A 15,978-nucleotide genomic window follows, 5' to 3' on the forward strand; every position below is an offset into this window, starting at 1 on the left:
TCACCTGTAAGATGGTAATATCTTTCTCTCGAGGCTGCTGGGAGGATCAATGTGCCTGTGCCTCTCCAACTCGACCATAGCGTGCAGCCTAAGGCAGCTATGCCAGGGGAGGTACCACGACATGGGATAAACAAGCTACCTCTTTCAAGAGCACCAATTTTATTCACAACACTTGTAGTAAAACAATCAAGACTATATTATATGACAAAATACACAATTCAATTGAGTTCTGAATGCCTTGGACTATACAAGTTGTACTTGGTGAGAAAATATTAGAAGCAATGATGACTGTGACTGGTATATAGTGGATATCAATATATGTTTCTTTCCCTCCTCTTTTGCCTTCATAAAATTTTACATTTACTGCCTGTACTTATTATAGACAATCTCTGCAACTCACCGTCTACTTTTTATGCTGTATGCAGTGGACACCTCTAAACTACCTTTCTTAGACCAATCTGGCCTTTCACAAATAGCTAAGTATGACTTGAAGGGGCAGCCAGGCAATCACAGCCCACTAAGAAGTGTTTGCTGGAAGGTACCCTTTCAGGGGCAGGACCTTGGTAGTGTAATAACCACCCTCCTCAAGCCAAGAGAGTCCCACAGGGCCTCTGCACAGCAGGGGGCCTATAGCTCACCAACTCACATAGGCTGCTATCCAGAGAGGGACCCCTGTCCTCTCTACTGCAAAAGTCATTCATTATCTTCCCTCCAGGAACAGGAAGAGGAGCAAAAGAAGGCAGTGCTGAGATGCAGCTATCCAGAGTGACAGGAAGCCTCACCCATGCAGCGGACTTTATTACCATACTTGATTACAAGTTTTCTTGTCCTTCCTTGGCCCCCTCGATGTAGGTACTCTGCACATTCTAAAAGACAGGTTTAAATACTGGACGGCTGTCTAGGCCTCTACAGATGGATTGTGGGAGGCTGACTGCCATCTATCTCTCCCCTGTACTCCCCCAACCATGGCAAAGTTAGATCCAAAAGAAGGGAGCAGAGCTTAAGCGTTCACTTTATTTGGCCCTCTGTCTGAAATATCAGATTAAAATGTAACCTAAAAAGAATACCCTTTTAGAAAAAGAAAATAATTTCTGGAAAGTTTTGTAGGGCTGTCAGTCATTCACACTTTGGCATAAATTAATCCAATTCAACTGCTTTCCTTTAACACCTCATTGAGGAGTTGATTAGTGTAGTAGTAATAATTGTTCCCATTGGAAAAAGGCCAGGAAATACTTTTTTTTTTTAAGATTTTATTTATTTATTTGACAGAGAGAGACACAGCGAGAGAGGGAACACAAGCAGGGAGAGTGGGAGAGGGAGAAGCAGGCTTCCCACTGAGCAGGGAGCCTGATATGGGGCTTGATCCCAGGATCCTGAGATCATGACCTGAGCCGAAGGCAGACACTTAACGACTGAACCACCCTGGCACCCCAAGGCCAGTAAATACGCTTATAAAATAAATGCTGTTTAGTTGACCTGTACTCGGGGGACGGGGGGAAGGGTTCATAGAAAGCAGAAAGTAGGAAATAGTAGTGTATGGAAGTATAAAAAGGAGCTGAAAGGCAAAGTTAAAAATCACACATTTAAAAATTATGCTTATTTTAGTAATTTCTACACCCAGTGTGGGGCTTGAACTCATGATCCTGAGATCAAGAGTTGCATGCCCCTCCAACTGAGCTAGCCAGGCACCTCCGAACTTTTCCTTTAAAAAGGGGAAGAAATGCTCTTCCAGGATCTAGATTTCATGGCTAACACTCTCTGTATTAGAGTAATCTTTCACTCGTGATTGTATGGGCTAGTCTAGGTCTCATTAGAAAGGCAACTGAGGACAATAACAACTCAATTACAAACTAGATTTGTAAAACACATCTTTTGTGTATGAGCAAACTGAGGTAGGCCTGTACTCTACCTACCTAAATTATCAAATTCCATCCTGGTCACATGCCAGATGCACAGCCATCTGTACATGCTCCCCTTGGACTACCTGTATAGCTGGTCCATAGGTAGTCCAGTGGGCGGGAAGGTACAGCTCAGCAACTGTTCCCCATACCTCCTGTCTGCCTCTTGGTAGGATTTCTCATCTCCTAGCTCCACTGCTTTCACTCCTAGGCAATCTCAATTGCACACCAGTATCCTTTTCAATCTTCACCTCTTTTCAAAATCTACCACGACTTTAGTCTCCTTACCAGCTTCTTTATAGAAAACAATGACACTGCTTTGGCAGATTCTCAGTAATAAAAATGCTTTATTAGCTCAAGAATTATAAATTGTTACCTTACAAAAAAACTCATCCCCAAACTCATCACCCACAGTCTAAAATAATGCACTAATGCTCAAATATGAAAGAATATTCCAGGATCTGGAAATGTCTTAGATCCAGAATCAAGTGATGGGTATTAGCACTGCCACTATTCTTATGCACTGAATATCACAGGATATGTGAATGATGCCCCCTAAGGCTGCAATATGGGATTTCAGTGCTTAAGAAGAATAGATCTAAGAAAACAGAATGTCTGCTATTTACGAAAAATCTTAGGTGGGCAAACACCCAAGACAGAATCTATTTTATCATTCTGGCAAATAAGCACTGCCAAATAACAAGAGATCTGAGGGATAATTTTATTTCCTAAAAACCAAAGTGAGGCCTAGAGAATGGCTCTTAGGTCACACTACTGAGTGGCAGAGAAAGCGGGGGCGGGGGGAGACATAACAAGGAGGCGTGAGAGGAAAATCAGTAAAGTAAAATATGCTGAAACTCTTACCCATGACACGGAGATTTGTAGTTGGTTGATCAATTAAAAAGGTCAACTTAAAATAAATATCATAAAACCATTATATATATAACTTAAACATTTCATGTTAACAGAAAGTATGTAACTATGCATTTATTTACCAATCTTTTGATGGTGCACGAAAGCCTTTGCTTTAATATTTGAATCCACTAATTTGAGTTTCCTCTTCTGGGTAAATCATATCCTTAATACTTACTCTAATATTTCCAGTTTCAATTTCTTAAGCTTTGTTTTTCAAGCCTTTCACATTTTACATATATATTAAGAATATAAAAAACTCAAGAAGAATTTCATGAAACAATGCTCCTTCCTAGATGTAATACAATCTATTTTTTTTTAATTGCTGATTTCAACCTACTAAATTGACTTCATGACCCACAGACTGAAAAACTGCTTTGAAAGTAAGACAAGAACTCGGGGCGCCTGGTGGCTCAGTCAGTTAAGCAGCCGACTCTTGGTTTCATCTCAGGTAATGATCTCAGGGTCCTGGTATTGAGTCCTGCATTGTTCTCCACACTCAGTTGAGAGTCTGCTTGAGGATTCTCTCTCCCTCTCCCTTTGCTCCTCCACCCCCTTGCGTATACACTTTCTCTCTCTTGAAAATAAATAAATAAATCTTTAAAAGAAAAGGGCAAGAACTTAAAAGACACATCAAGCACTCTGAGTACAGAATCTTTTTCTTTCTTTTTTAAAGAATAATTTATCCCTAATATTTTACAGCTCTTTTTTCACATCTAATTCAGCAGTATTTTTAGTAATTATCCTTCATCTACTCTTTTCAAAACATTCAACTTAAGTTTTCACAGAAACGTCATCTCCTCCTGTTCTTTTCCTTACTTTATATAATGATTTAAATGGTATAACTAAAATAAGAAGTACAACCTGATGGTACAGGCTTGGGAGCACAAACAAGGAATGATCCTGTTGACCATCCCGGTCTCCTAGTAGCTGCAGACACACACAGACTGAAGAGTGCATTCAGCACACTGCGGGGCATCAGACAGTGTGTTTTAAGCAGTTAACCTTACGAGTCCTAGAGAGCAGCTAGTATGAAGTGAAGTGGCTGGTACTTCTGCTCTTTTCCTTAACTTCTGCCAACATACATTACTACAGCTGTACAGAGCTCACCGACTGCTCAATCTAACACTATGGCATCCTTTAGTATACATATCATTATAGAATTCAATCCTGAATTTCTTAGTTGTAAAGTTTAAATTTCACATAGCTCTACTAAAGTTTTACCACCAAACTACATGTCCCTAGTCTATCTTATCATCCTGTTTCTTTACTTCTATAACTGTCTTTTCTTTGTTCTAGTTTAAAGAGTTCTGCAAAGTCACTGATTTCATGCACGAGCACATTCAACAAATATTTACTAGGTGCTGCCAGGCAGTGGGATAGGAACTGGGGACACAATGCTGAGCTACAGAATGCTTACAACTGAATAGAAAGAAATATTAAACAATCATCCAAACACAATCATCAAGTATGAAAATTCCATGGCGTAAAAGAACAAGGTGACTACACAGCTTTAACACAAGCCTGTAATTTGTCTTGACATCTTTGGCTAATATTAGAGTTCTCCTACTCTAACAACTGCAATGTGACTTTTTCTGATTCCACTTCTTAAACCCATGAAATACAGGCTTTTATTTTATTATGTTTTATTTGAAACCACATGCTGCTTTAATGATTCCCATCCGTCCCTTTGAACCATTAGGTTTCATCTATGTTATTGGTGATTTGTGTCCTCTCTTTCTAGGTCTCTCTTACTCTCAGGTTTCATAAATTTGTGTGAAAATACAAGGGTAACAAGTATCCTAGAGTCTACCTAAATTTAAAGACACATTCCTCCACTCAACTAATTAAAATGTTCTTCTGACTAATCAGACATTACCAATACGTTTTAATAATATTAAGGGTATAGTAGCAGTCATTTCATAAACATTTACTGACTGTCAATCTGTCTACAATATCTTTCCTCCCTGGATCAACTAATGAAAAGTCTACCTATCTATCTTATAAAGACAGGTTCAAAAGTTATGACCTCAGATCTTCCTTTATTCCCCTCCTTGTCAGGCAACTATTTGTTTCTCTGAAATCCTATAACAATGACAGTAATCTCTCTCTTTTGTTTGAAATAGTTAGAAATTCATAAGAATTTGTAAAGGCTTCACCCAGTTTCCCCACTGGTTACATCTTACAATATGCTATCAAATCCAGGCAAATGACATTGGTATAAAGGGTATGTATAGTTCTATGTCATTTTACTGTGACATGTTTAGGTAGATCACATAACCACCACTGCAATCATAAGACAGAACTATTTCATCACAAAGAATTCCCTCCTGCTACCCCATTATAGGTGTAACCATTCCTCCCCTTCTGGCTATTCTGAATCCTTGATGACCACTAATCTGCCATCATTTTTATAATTTTGTCATTTTGAAAATATTATACAAATGGAATCATATAGTATATGACCATTTCAGGTTGGCATATTTTATTCAACATAATACCCTTAAGATCTAATCAAGTTGTTCTGTGTATCAACAGTTCATTTCTTTTTACTGCTGAAAAGAGGGGTGCCTGGGTGGCTCAGTTGGTTGAGTGACTACCTTCGGCTCAGGTCATGATCCCCAAGTCCTGGGATCTAGTCCCACACCGAGCCTGCTTCTCCCTCTGACCCTCTCCCCGCTCCTGCTGTTTCTCTCTCTGATAAATAAATAAAATCTTTTTTTAAAAAAAAGAATATTCCATAGTATGGATGTACCATAATTTGTTTAACCATTCACCTATTGAGAGACTTTCAGTTGTTTCCAGGTTGGAGTTATTACCAAAAAGGGTGCTGCAAACATTCGTATCTGGGATGTACAATGGATCACAAGCTCCACACTGGGAGAAAATACTTGCAAAGGACATGTCTGGTAAATGACTCTCATCTATAATATGTAAAGCATATTCGTGTATATATTTTTATGTGAACAAATTTTTATTTCTCTGGGATAAATGTACAGAAGTGATATTGCTGGGTCACATGGTAAGTATATATTTAAAGAATTTCCAAATATTTTCCAGAATGGCTGTACCATTTTTAGATTCCCACAATGTATGAGAGATCCAGTTTCTCTAAATCTATACCAGCATTTGATATTGTTATTACTTTTCATTGTAGCTGTTCTAATAGGTGTGTAGTGACATCTCACAATGGTGTCAATCTGCATTTCCCTAATGGCTAGTAATACATTATCTTCATATGCTTAACTTACCATTTGTATATCCTTTTCAGTGACATGTCTATTTCATTCTCTTGGATTTTTCTAAAAACCCAAAAATCTCCCTTTTCTAATGGACTGTTTAGATTTTTAGGATTATAAATAATGCTGCAATAAATATAGGGATTCATGTATCTTTTTGAATTAGTGTTTTTGTTTTCTTTGGGTAAATACATAGTAATGGTATTACTAGATAATATGGTAATTATATTTTTAATTTTTGAGGAACCTCCATACTGATTTCTGCAGTGGCTGCACCAATTTACATTCCCACCAAGAGTGTATGAGGGTTCCTTTTTCTCCACAGGGCTGAGTTTTGAGAGCTCTTTATATACTAACTATAACAGCCCTTTATCAGATATGTGCTTTGGAAATATTTTCTCCCACTGTGGAGCTTGCCTTTTCCTCCTCTTAATGCACACAGCAAAATATTTTAATTTTGAGGAAAGTCTAATTTATCAATCTTTTTCTTCTGTAGGCTATGTTTCTGGTATTATGTTTTTGGTGTTTTTTTTTTAAGATTTTTATTTTTAAGTCATCTCTACTCCCAAAATGGGGTTTGAACTTACAACCCCAAGATCAAGAGTCACATGCTCTACTGGCTAAAGCAGCCAATTGCCCCTCTGGTGTCATGTTTAAGACTAGGCTCCAAGTCCTATGTCCTAAAGGTTTTCTTCTATGTTTTTTCCTAGTGTGAAGATTAAAGGTTTTTTGTTTTTGTTTTTAATCATTTGTCAAAAAGATTTTCCTTCCTCTGTTTGCTCCAACTGTTTCTGTACCTTAGTCACAAATTAGTCAGTTATACCTGCACAGACCTATTTTTGGGTTTTGTATTCTGTTCCAAAGATTAATGTGTCAGTTTCTCCACCAATATCCTCAGGCTTGACTGCTACAACTATATAATAAGTCTTGAAATTAGAGAAACTGATTTTTTCTACTTTCTTCTTTTTCAAAATTTTGCTATCCTAATTCCTTTGCATTCCCATATTAATTTTAGGATAATCTTATCTATTAAAAATCATAGGGGGATTCTCACAGGAATTGCATTAAACCTGTGTATCAATTTGGGGAGAAGTGATCTTTCCTATGTTGAGTCTTCTAACACACAAACACAGTATTATCTCTCCATTGCTCTGTATATTCCTTGATTTCTCCCACCAGCATTTTGTAGTCTTTGGTACACAAGTCCTAAATATATTCTGTTGATTTAAAACTACATCTTTCATTTCTTTAGCCATTCTTTTAGGGTAGGTCTACTGGAGACGAATGCTTTGTTTTCCTTCATCTAAGAATGTCTTGATTTCCCCTTCATTCCTGAAGGATGTTTTTGGTGAATACAGAAGTTGGTATTTTTAGCTCTTTCTCAATACTTGAAAAATATTATGCCACTGCCTCTTGGCCTCCATGGTTTCTGAGGAGAAATCCACTATCACTGGAACTGTTTTTCTCCATAGGGAAAGATGTCATTTCTCTCTGTTTTCAGGATTTTTCCTTTGTCTTTGAGTTTACCAACATTTTATTTTTATTTCTTTGGGTTTACATTGTTTGGAACTTGTTCAGATTCTGGAATCCGTAGGTTTGTGTCTTCTGAGAAGTTTCGGAAGTTTTCAGCCAGTCTTTCTGCAAGGACTTTTCAGCCCAGCCCCCTTTCTCCTCTCCTCCTCTGTGGTCTTTCTGTCATAGTCCCACAGGTCCCTGTGGCTCTGTTCATTTATTGTTCTATTTTCTCCTTCTTGTTCAGATTGGGTAATTTCTACTGTTCTGTGTTCCAGTTCACTCTGTCCCCTCTATTCTGCTGTGAGCCCATCCAGTGAGTTTTTATTTCAGTTACTGTTGTTTTCACTTCTAAAACTTCCATTTAGTTCTTTATATTTTCTATATCTTTATGGAGGCTTTTTGTTTCTAGGCTGAGACTTTATATTTTATTTTTCCTTTCCTGCCTTTTACTGTTTTGGTGAAGAAATTAGTAGTGGAAGCGCTTTAAGAATTATGGGAATATGTGGAAAAGACACAGAAGTTTGAAAGGCCCCCACTGACCAAATTTTGGGCAGTATGAACAAAATAAATAAAAATAATAAATTGTAACCATTACTGGGGTGCCTGGGTGGCTCAGTCGGTTAAGTGTCTGACTTCAGCTCAGGTCATCTCAGGGTCCTGGGATCAAGCCTCATGTCACACTCCTCGTGCTAGCACTCTCTCTCATTTTTTTTTGTTTTTCATTTCTATGTTGTTTTTCTTTAAAGATTTTACTTATTTATTTGACAGAGAGAGACACAGAGAGAGAGGGAACACAAGCAGGGGGAGTGGGAGAGGGAGAAGCAGGCTCCCCGCTGAGCAGGGAGCCCAATGCGGGGCTTGATCCCAGGACCCCGAGATCATGACCCAAGATGCCCAACGACTGAGCCACCCGGGCGCCCCTCATTTCTATGTTTAACTGACTTTTAATCCACAGGCCCCAAAATCACCTTTGCTGTACATGATAAGAACAGAAACTTAGTAATGTTACAATTATCTGAACATGGCTGATTTCTAAATTTTTCCTCATGCTTTAATCCTTAAATAACACTTAAGAAGTATAATTTTTCTCTTTTGAAATCCTTTTTGAAATAACACTTTATTGAGTTATAACTGACATACAAAAAGCTGTACATATTTAATGTATACCACTTGATAAGTTTAGAGGTAAGTAAACTCCTCTGAGTACAAACAAAGCCATAAACTTGTCCGTCACCTCCAAAAGTTTCCTCCCCTCCTTTTTCTTCATTAAAAACTTTTGTGTGAGGCAAGAGCACTTAACCTAAGATCTACCCTCTATGCAAATTTTTAAGGATTACAGTATTGTTAACTCTAGTTTTCTGAAAATTTAAAACTTGACCCCCCCTCCACCAAAACCAAAACAAAACAAAACCCCCAGAAAACTGATGCCCTTCTGGTCACATAAGCACTAAACCAGCAATCCCAGGTAGTTGTGATTCAGAGCACTGGAAAAAACCAAGGAAGAGCATTTGGTGCTGCCAAAAGCAGATGATGAAAGAATATGGCGGATTACCAAACTGATCATGCAAACAAAAGCCAGGCCCAATTCTGTACCTAGTACTTCTCTTTGCTCGACTTCCTGTAGTTCTTACACTTCTACTCAAAATGTGCCTAGCAGATGCCCAACAGAGTAGGAACTCACTACACATTAGCTGCCCCAGCCCCGCCTCACCTCCTTCCCTTCTACTCAGATGAGGAGTAGCTGCAGGTAATATAAAGGTAGGTAAGTGACTTTGTAATCTTCACAAAATGTCATAGTATCAATAAGTTTCATATCATCTTTGCAAGCTCCAGTTAGTTAGAAAGAATTTAACTAAAAACATAGTAAAATTTGTCAATGTATCTCACCTTTTACAGAGTCCTAACATATGCTGCCCAAAATAGAAAGATACCAGGCAATCTAATGTACAATTCTCATTTTGAATGGTACAGATTAAAATGCACATAAATTACATTTCTTTGCTGTAAGTTCTCCACATTACCAGAAATAAAAGTTACCTGACATGAGCTGCTAATAAAATATATTTTTAGTATTTCATTGCCTACATTCTATGCATTCCCACCCTCTTTTGGCCAGGCAAGTGATGGTGGTAAATCAGTGGAAGATTCGTGGGGAAAGGTGAGTTTCAGGGGATAAGTCAGGTTTCAAGGCAAAGATACACCTGGTCTGGGCAAACTCGGGTAACTCTGGGTACTTTACTAAAGAAGAAGGAATTTTCGGGGCGCCTGGATGGCTCAGTTGTTACGCGTCTGCCTTCAGCTCGGGTCATGATCCCAGGGTCCTGGTATCGAGCCCTGCATCGGGCTCCCTGTTCCGCGCGGAGAGCCTGCTTCTCCCTCTCTCACTCCCCTTGCTTGTGTTCCCTCTCTCGCTGTCTCTGTCCAATAAATAAATAAATAAATAAATAAACAAATAAATAAATCTTAAAAAAAAAAAAGGAATTTTCTTTGTACTTTCATCATTACAGTTTCATTTAAGTTTTTATTTATCCCAAGCCAGTCAGACACTTGAAATGTATTAATTTTTGAATGATACTCCTTGCTGTAACATTGATTTCTTTCATTAAGATTTAACTAATTTTAAAACGTCTGTCTTAAAAATACTTTAGAAAAATAATCATTGCTTGTTGATCAGCTACAGTAAGTAAAAACACGGAGACAAATGTTCTCACAGGAAATATATCTTTAGACTTGCTCTAGTTAGTTTAGTTTAAGCATATGTTTAGAATATACAAATATTTTATAAACACCTTTCTTTTTTTTATTTTTATTTTATATTTTGGCCAACAGACACATGAAAAAAAAACACCTTTCTTTTTTAGAGGGGGTATAAGACCTATACCTTTAAATCACATTATAAAAAGAGCTAATATGATTCCTATAGTTAAAATCGTTACAGAGGAAGACATGGTTTCTCTGCATTACCTCAATATGTATCTAAAATGCTCAGATTTTTGGATGAGTGAATTATGAAGGGAAATTATTCCATAATCAGTAACAGTTAACATGTGATAGGATGGATTTATGATTAAGTTTTAATTCCAAAAATCAACAGGCTTCACAGCTTACTAATGCACTTTGAAATCAGAGAGAACTGGGTTTTAAACTCCACTTCTAACATCCTAAACTATTAGCACTCTCTTTGAAAGCCTGTTTCCTCTTCTGCAAAACAGGTCCAAAATACGCCCAAGGGTTCACCTCAGGCTTAAATGAAGTATATCGGTACCTGGTAGCTAATTAATGGCTGTTAATACTGTTGTTAATAAAGTATTTTATGTGGCATATATAAATCCATTTTGTCTTCTCTGTTCCTACAATTAACATTTTAAATTATACCAAAGACCGATATGAAATGTCATTATGGTTTGTTTACTCTCTTAGGCTGTTAATTCTTATTTAAGGTACTTAAAAAATAAGAATCTTTAAAAGGCACTAGAGTAGGAATCAAAATATGTAGCCTCTGATCTAAATTCTGACCTCAACTCTACACTGGCTAGCTGAACTTTCTTAAGCAAGTTACTTGATCTCTCTAATCTTCACTTAGGTTATCTGTAAAATGGAAAAATGTAGGTAATATTCTGATTACTAGATTAATTCTGTAAAACTATTATTTACAAAGTACTATTAAACTGCCACATAGGGATTATTGCTAATGATATATTATCCAAATAAAGAGAATACTTAATAATATATGTATGTACCTTATTTGCATTAACTTCACAACTTTTTCCAAAAACAAACAGACAAAAAAAAAAAAAAAAGACAAAACAAAACAAACCACACCCAACAGAACCTAAACTAGTACTAGGGCCAATCCTAAACTATTTTCTGTTGCTGGCTAGGGCACAGGCATTCTAAGCATCACTCCATCATATCAATAAATATCAAACAAATTTCAGAGTTAATATCATATATATATAAGTCATTTTTATAGTCATTCCACAGAATCAAAGGCAATCATCATAAACACCTGGATTTATCAGAGGCTACTAAATTAATAGCTTTTATGAGCAGAAAATATTTACCAGGTATAGAAAGACTGCATTCTTTCTTTGAATTGATTCATTGAAAACTGAGAGTAGTTTGGTAATTAAAAAGGCAGGAAAGCTCTTCTTACTTTTCCAGTCTATGAATACAAAAAGAGAAAAAGGCAAGACTGAGTAAGCTGTATAAAATAACCTAACACTTTATGGGGGAACAATCATACACAGTGGGGAACCCTGGACTACCCATCAAGGTGTGTTTAGCTGCCTAAACATAAACTGATTAGAGGCAGGCACCACTCTTGTGCCTATTTCCTCATCTACAAAATAGGGATGTTAGCACCTGCCCTCACTTCGGAACATGGAGGTAAATTAGAAAATTCTTGGAACATGTATTATAAGGTGCTACTCTTCCATAAAGCTGAATAAAATAGCTTACTTTTTTTTCTTTAAAGAGTATATTTCACTAATAATAAAAAAAAAAACCCAAATCTAATATGTCACCTCCTTCCAAATTTACAAGTACCTACTTCACCTGGCTTTATATATACACATATCCACATACCATAGATACATATACATATGCATACACATATACACACATATATGTTCATAGGTGACAGATCAATATATATTACTTTCACTGTAAAATATTCTGAAAAAAGGTACAGGATTACATTTTGTCTCTAGAAAACAAGAAATACTTGGCATACACAAGCATGGAAATTCACCATCACTGGTTGACCAGCACACTCTTTGCCAGAAAATGTTAGCATCCTGACCAGCAGAAAGTTCGAGCAGCCTTAGCCGAGGAAGAGGAGTTGGTCCATGCACTGAATCTTATTTGCCATATACCTGTACTATGTAGCTATGTTTGAATTAGCATAACTAATTAGCACTAGTATAAACTAGTACAACTGACTGAGGGGTATAACTTACTAATGAAAAGCACCTAAGTTTTATGTAACTGAGCTCTCTGTAACTCTGTGCTCATGTCCATGTAATTTTTTTCCTATACATTCAGTGATGGTCCTAACCATTTATGAAGCTCTGAGACAAGGCTTAAGTTCAGTGGTGCCAACAAAATCAAATATGTAAATAGTTCACAAACTGCCTTCTTTTGTGAGAGAAGGGGTTTACAGTAGCTCATAACACTTGAAAGTAGAGATCAACACAAAATTCTGCCATAATTCTGCAACGGTGGTCAAAAACTAAGACATTTTATTACAGTATACAACTGGAAAGAAACTAAATTCTTTCTTCTTGAAAAGGAGTCTGACCTACATGTACTCCAAATTCTTTAAGAGAATTTTAAAATCATAAAGTTAGGATATTTAATTAAGGATATAAATTAGGATATTTAAAAGGATATCCCTAAAACAAAAACAAAACACAATGAGACAAATAAATACACAAAACAAATATAAACCTTAGCATACCCACCAAAGTCCTCCAGAAACATGAACTATAATACCCACCCAACTCTTCCTCTTTAGACCAATATGATGGTTACAAACGACAAGCTCTTTCTGGCTGTTCACTGTCACATCTACAGACCTTTTATTCTTCTGAAATTTCCCCAACTTAAATTGGATGCAGATAAGCCAGGTGTGGTCCTTACAGCAGTAATCCTACTAGCCCCTACTGAGTTTCCATAGAAACATGAACAGCTGGCAAGAGCAAAGGCGTTGTACTGGCCTCAGACCCACTTAAAATTTCAATACTCACCGAGTGCAACAATTATGCTATCTTAGGAAAGAACAAATAGAAAAAAAAATCCTGTCTTTGGGATCATCAAGCAAAATAATGCGAACTATTTTCGTCTAGTCCAAAAGTGGCTTTCAGCCCAGCAGCAATAATCTGTGCGTCTGTGAAAAGTTAAGAGATGTCAATTACCAAAAGGTAACTACTCTTTTACTAAAGAAAGAGAGTATTCCCTGTGGGTCACTAATGTAATAGCCAACGACCAGAGAGAGAAAAACAGTAAAGTCTAATCTAAACAGTAGTAAATACCATGTATCTCTTTCTTAAATAAATTCAGTATGACTGTGCCCTGCTTTTATTAAATGTAAATGTTTTCACAACAGTGATTCTCAAAGGGCAGTACCTGGATCAGCATCATCAGTATCATCTGGGAAATTATTAGAAATGTAAATTCTCAGGCCCCACCCCAGACCTACTGAATCAGAAACTTTGGGGGTTGGAGGCCCAGCAATTGGTTTTTTCACAAACCCTCCAGAAGATTCTGCTGCACAGTAAAGCTCAAGAACCACTGATTTACAGTGTCAAACCTCAGAGAAGACTGATATATGAAATAGAAAATGCAGTGCTTTATCCCACTCCTTGAAACTAAGTGAGGCATAGTACTAAAATGTAAAGGAGAACTCACTGGCTCCTGAATTGAGACTGCTGGCTACTAACTCATTGCCTAAAAAATATGCAGAGATTAGCAGTGGTTCATCATGTCTCTTTCCTACACCTGCCAAGCACAAGAAAAAAAAAATTACAGTGTCTGCTCATGATTACTCAAGGAGGGGAGGGTCCTTGCACATAAGATACTCAATCCACTACCATTCATAGCCCATTACCAATCACAACCCGTTTCTAATCATTGAGATCTTCAGACATAGGGTAAAGAATAATAATTTTTCCAAGATAACAAACATGTAAGTAGGGGTAAGTCTGAAGTGTCTACTTGTAAGAACTTAAAGTAATAGTTTACTTCTTGTAAGAACTTAAAAAAAAAAAAGCATACAAGAATGCAGTTCTTCCTTAGTATCTAACTCATTAGACACTTCAGGTACTACAAAATACACTTTTCATTTTCCCTTTAACTTCAGTACACCATTTATAATTCCTTCCCTATTTCCTTTAAGATAATGGGCAGCACGTAAATCAAATATGAAATATGCTGTTAGAACTAATGAAATAAGGCCAAATGAATAGCTTTCTGTAGCTCATAATTAAAATAAAGACAAAATAAATTTAAGTAGAAGACTGATTCGCAGGCTCCTCATTCTCTATTTGCTAAATGTTGGTGCTGCCTGGGTCTGTCCTCAGTCCACTCTCACTACACCAGTGATGGCCAAAGTATTGTATTGTCTTTGTGCTACTAGTGGGCCAGAACTGATCTCACTTAAAAAAAATTTTTTTTTTTAAATTTTCATTATTGAAGTATAGCTGACATACAATGTTATGTTTCAGTGTACAACACAGCGATGGACGATCCTATACATTACACAATGCTCACCATGAGAAGTGCGGTTCCCATCCACCACCATACAACGTTATTATGCTATTATTGGCTATAATCCTTATGCTGTACTTTTCGTCCCCATGATTTATTTATTTCATAACTGAAGTTTGTACCTCTCAATGCCTTTCACCTATTTTGCCCATCCCCACATCTCCCTCCCCTCTGGCAACCACCAATTCGTTCTGTGTATTTATGAATGTTTGTTCCTTTGTTTCGTTTGTTTAAGATTTCACATATAAGTGAAATCATACGGTATTTGTCTTTCTCTGATTTATTTCACTTAGCATAATACCATCCATGTTGTCACAAAGGGCAAGATTTCTTTTAATGGCTGAATAATATTCCTCTGTGTGTGTGTGTGTATGTGTGTGTGCATGTTTGTGTGTGTGTGTAATCACATCTTCTCTAACCATTCATTATGAGCAGATAAAGATGGGACACTTTAGGGTTACACGTTAATCTTGGCCACTGTAAATAATGCTGCAACAAAGAGGTGCATATATCTTTTCTAATTAGTGTTTTCAGTTTCTCTGGGTAAATACCTAGTTGTGGAATTACTGAATCATACAGTATTTCTATTTTTAATTTTTTGAGGAACCTCACCACTGTTTTTCACAGCGGTTGCTAATTCCATTCATTTTGAGGTTTCACTTTGGACTACATTAATAGTACATGCTGGTTCCCACTCCAACTCTCCCCATTTGGAGAAGGGCAATGCTGTTTAGCAAATGACCTCAGCTCAAGGGAAAGATCTGAATGATCAATCCCATCCCCTTAGCTACTGACTTGTTCAGGAATAGACCGTAATCCAGAGCATTACTCAATTCTAGCCGAAATCAAGGACAGAGCTCCTGGACCTTTCTGGGACAGTTATTCTCACTTTTAATAGAAAGTAAGTGGCTACTTTCCCTTCTCTAGGTTATAACAAGGAAGCCTATTTCCCTGGCCGCTGCTAGCAGTTGTTTTGCAACCACCAGGGCAAGAACCTAAGGGCAAAGCAACACAGAGAGCCTTCAGTCCTGCTGTCCTTGCAGCTTCAGGTCTCTCCTGTGAGCCAAGCCAATTCCCTAGTGTGGAAGCCAGATTCAGTTTCCACTATCTGAAGTTAAAAGTAACCTACAAATAACATATACATA

At 37.2% G+C, this 15,978-nt stretch overlaps 1 protein-coding gene across 9 annotated transcripts in view; it reads right to left on the reverse strand.

Annotated features, from left to right (window-relative positions):
* Window positions 1-15,978, reverse strand: part of POU2F1 (POU class 2 homeobox 1) — a 162,510-nt gene that overhangs the window by 74,021 nt on the left and 72,511 nt on the right. For 2 of the 9 annotated variants that reach the window (XM_027610566.2, XM_027610570.2), the window contains one exon: window positions 11,629-11,729. The exons of 4 other annotated variants lie outside the window; for them this stretch is intronic. Coding sequence is in view for 1 of the 5 variants with exons in the window: in XM_027610576.2 (XP_027466377.2) it covers window positions 9,804-9,873 (70 nt within the window). In the remaining 4 variants the exon portion in view is untranslated. Of the gene's footprint in view, window positions 1-9,765; window positions 9,982-11,628; window positions 11,730-13,314; window positions 13,455-15,978 lie in introns of those variants that run through there. 3 more of the 9 variants (XM_027610567.2, XM_027610568.2, XM_027610576.2) reach the window with 3 other exon arrangements.

The sequence above is a fragment of the Zalophus californianus genome, chromosome 10 (genome assembly GCF_009762305.2).
Source record: "Zalophus californianus isolate mZalCal1 chromosome 10, mZalCal1.pri.v2, whole genome shotgun sequence".
In the NCBI taxonomy this organism is placed as follows: Eukaryota; Metazoa; Chordata; class Mammalia; order Carnivora; family Otariidae; genus Zalophus; species Zalophus californianus.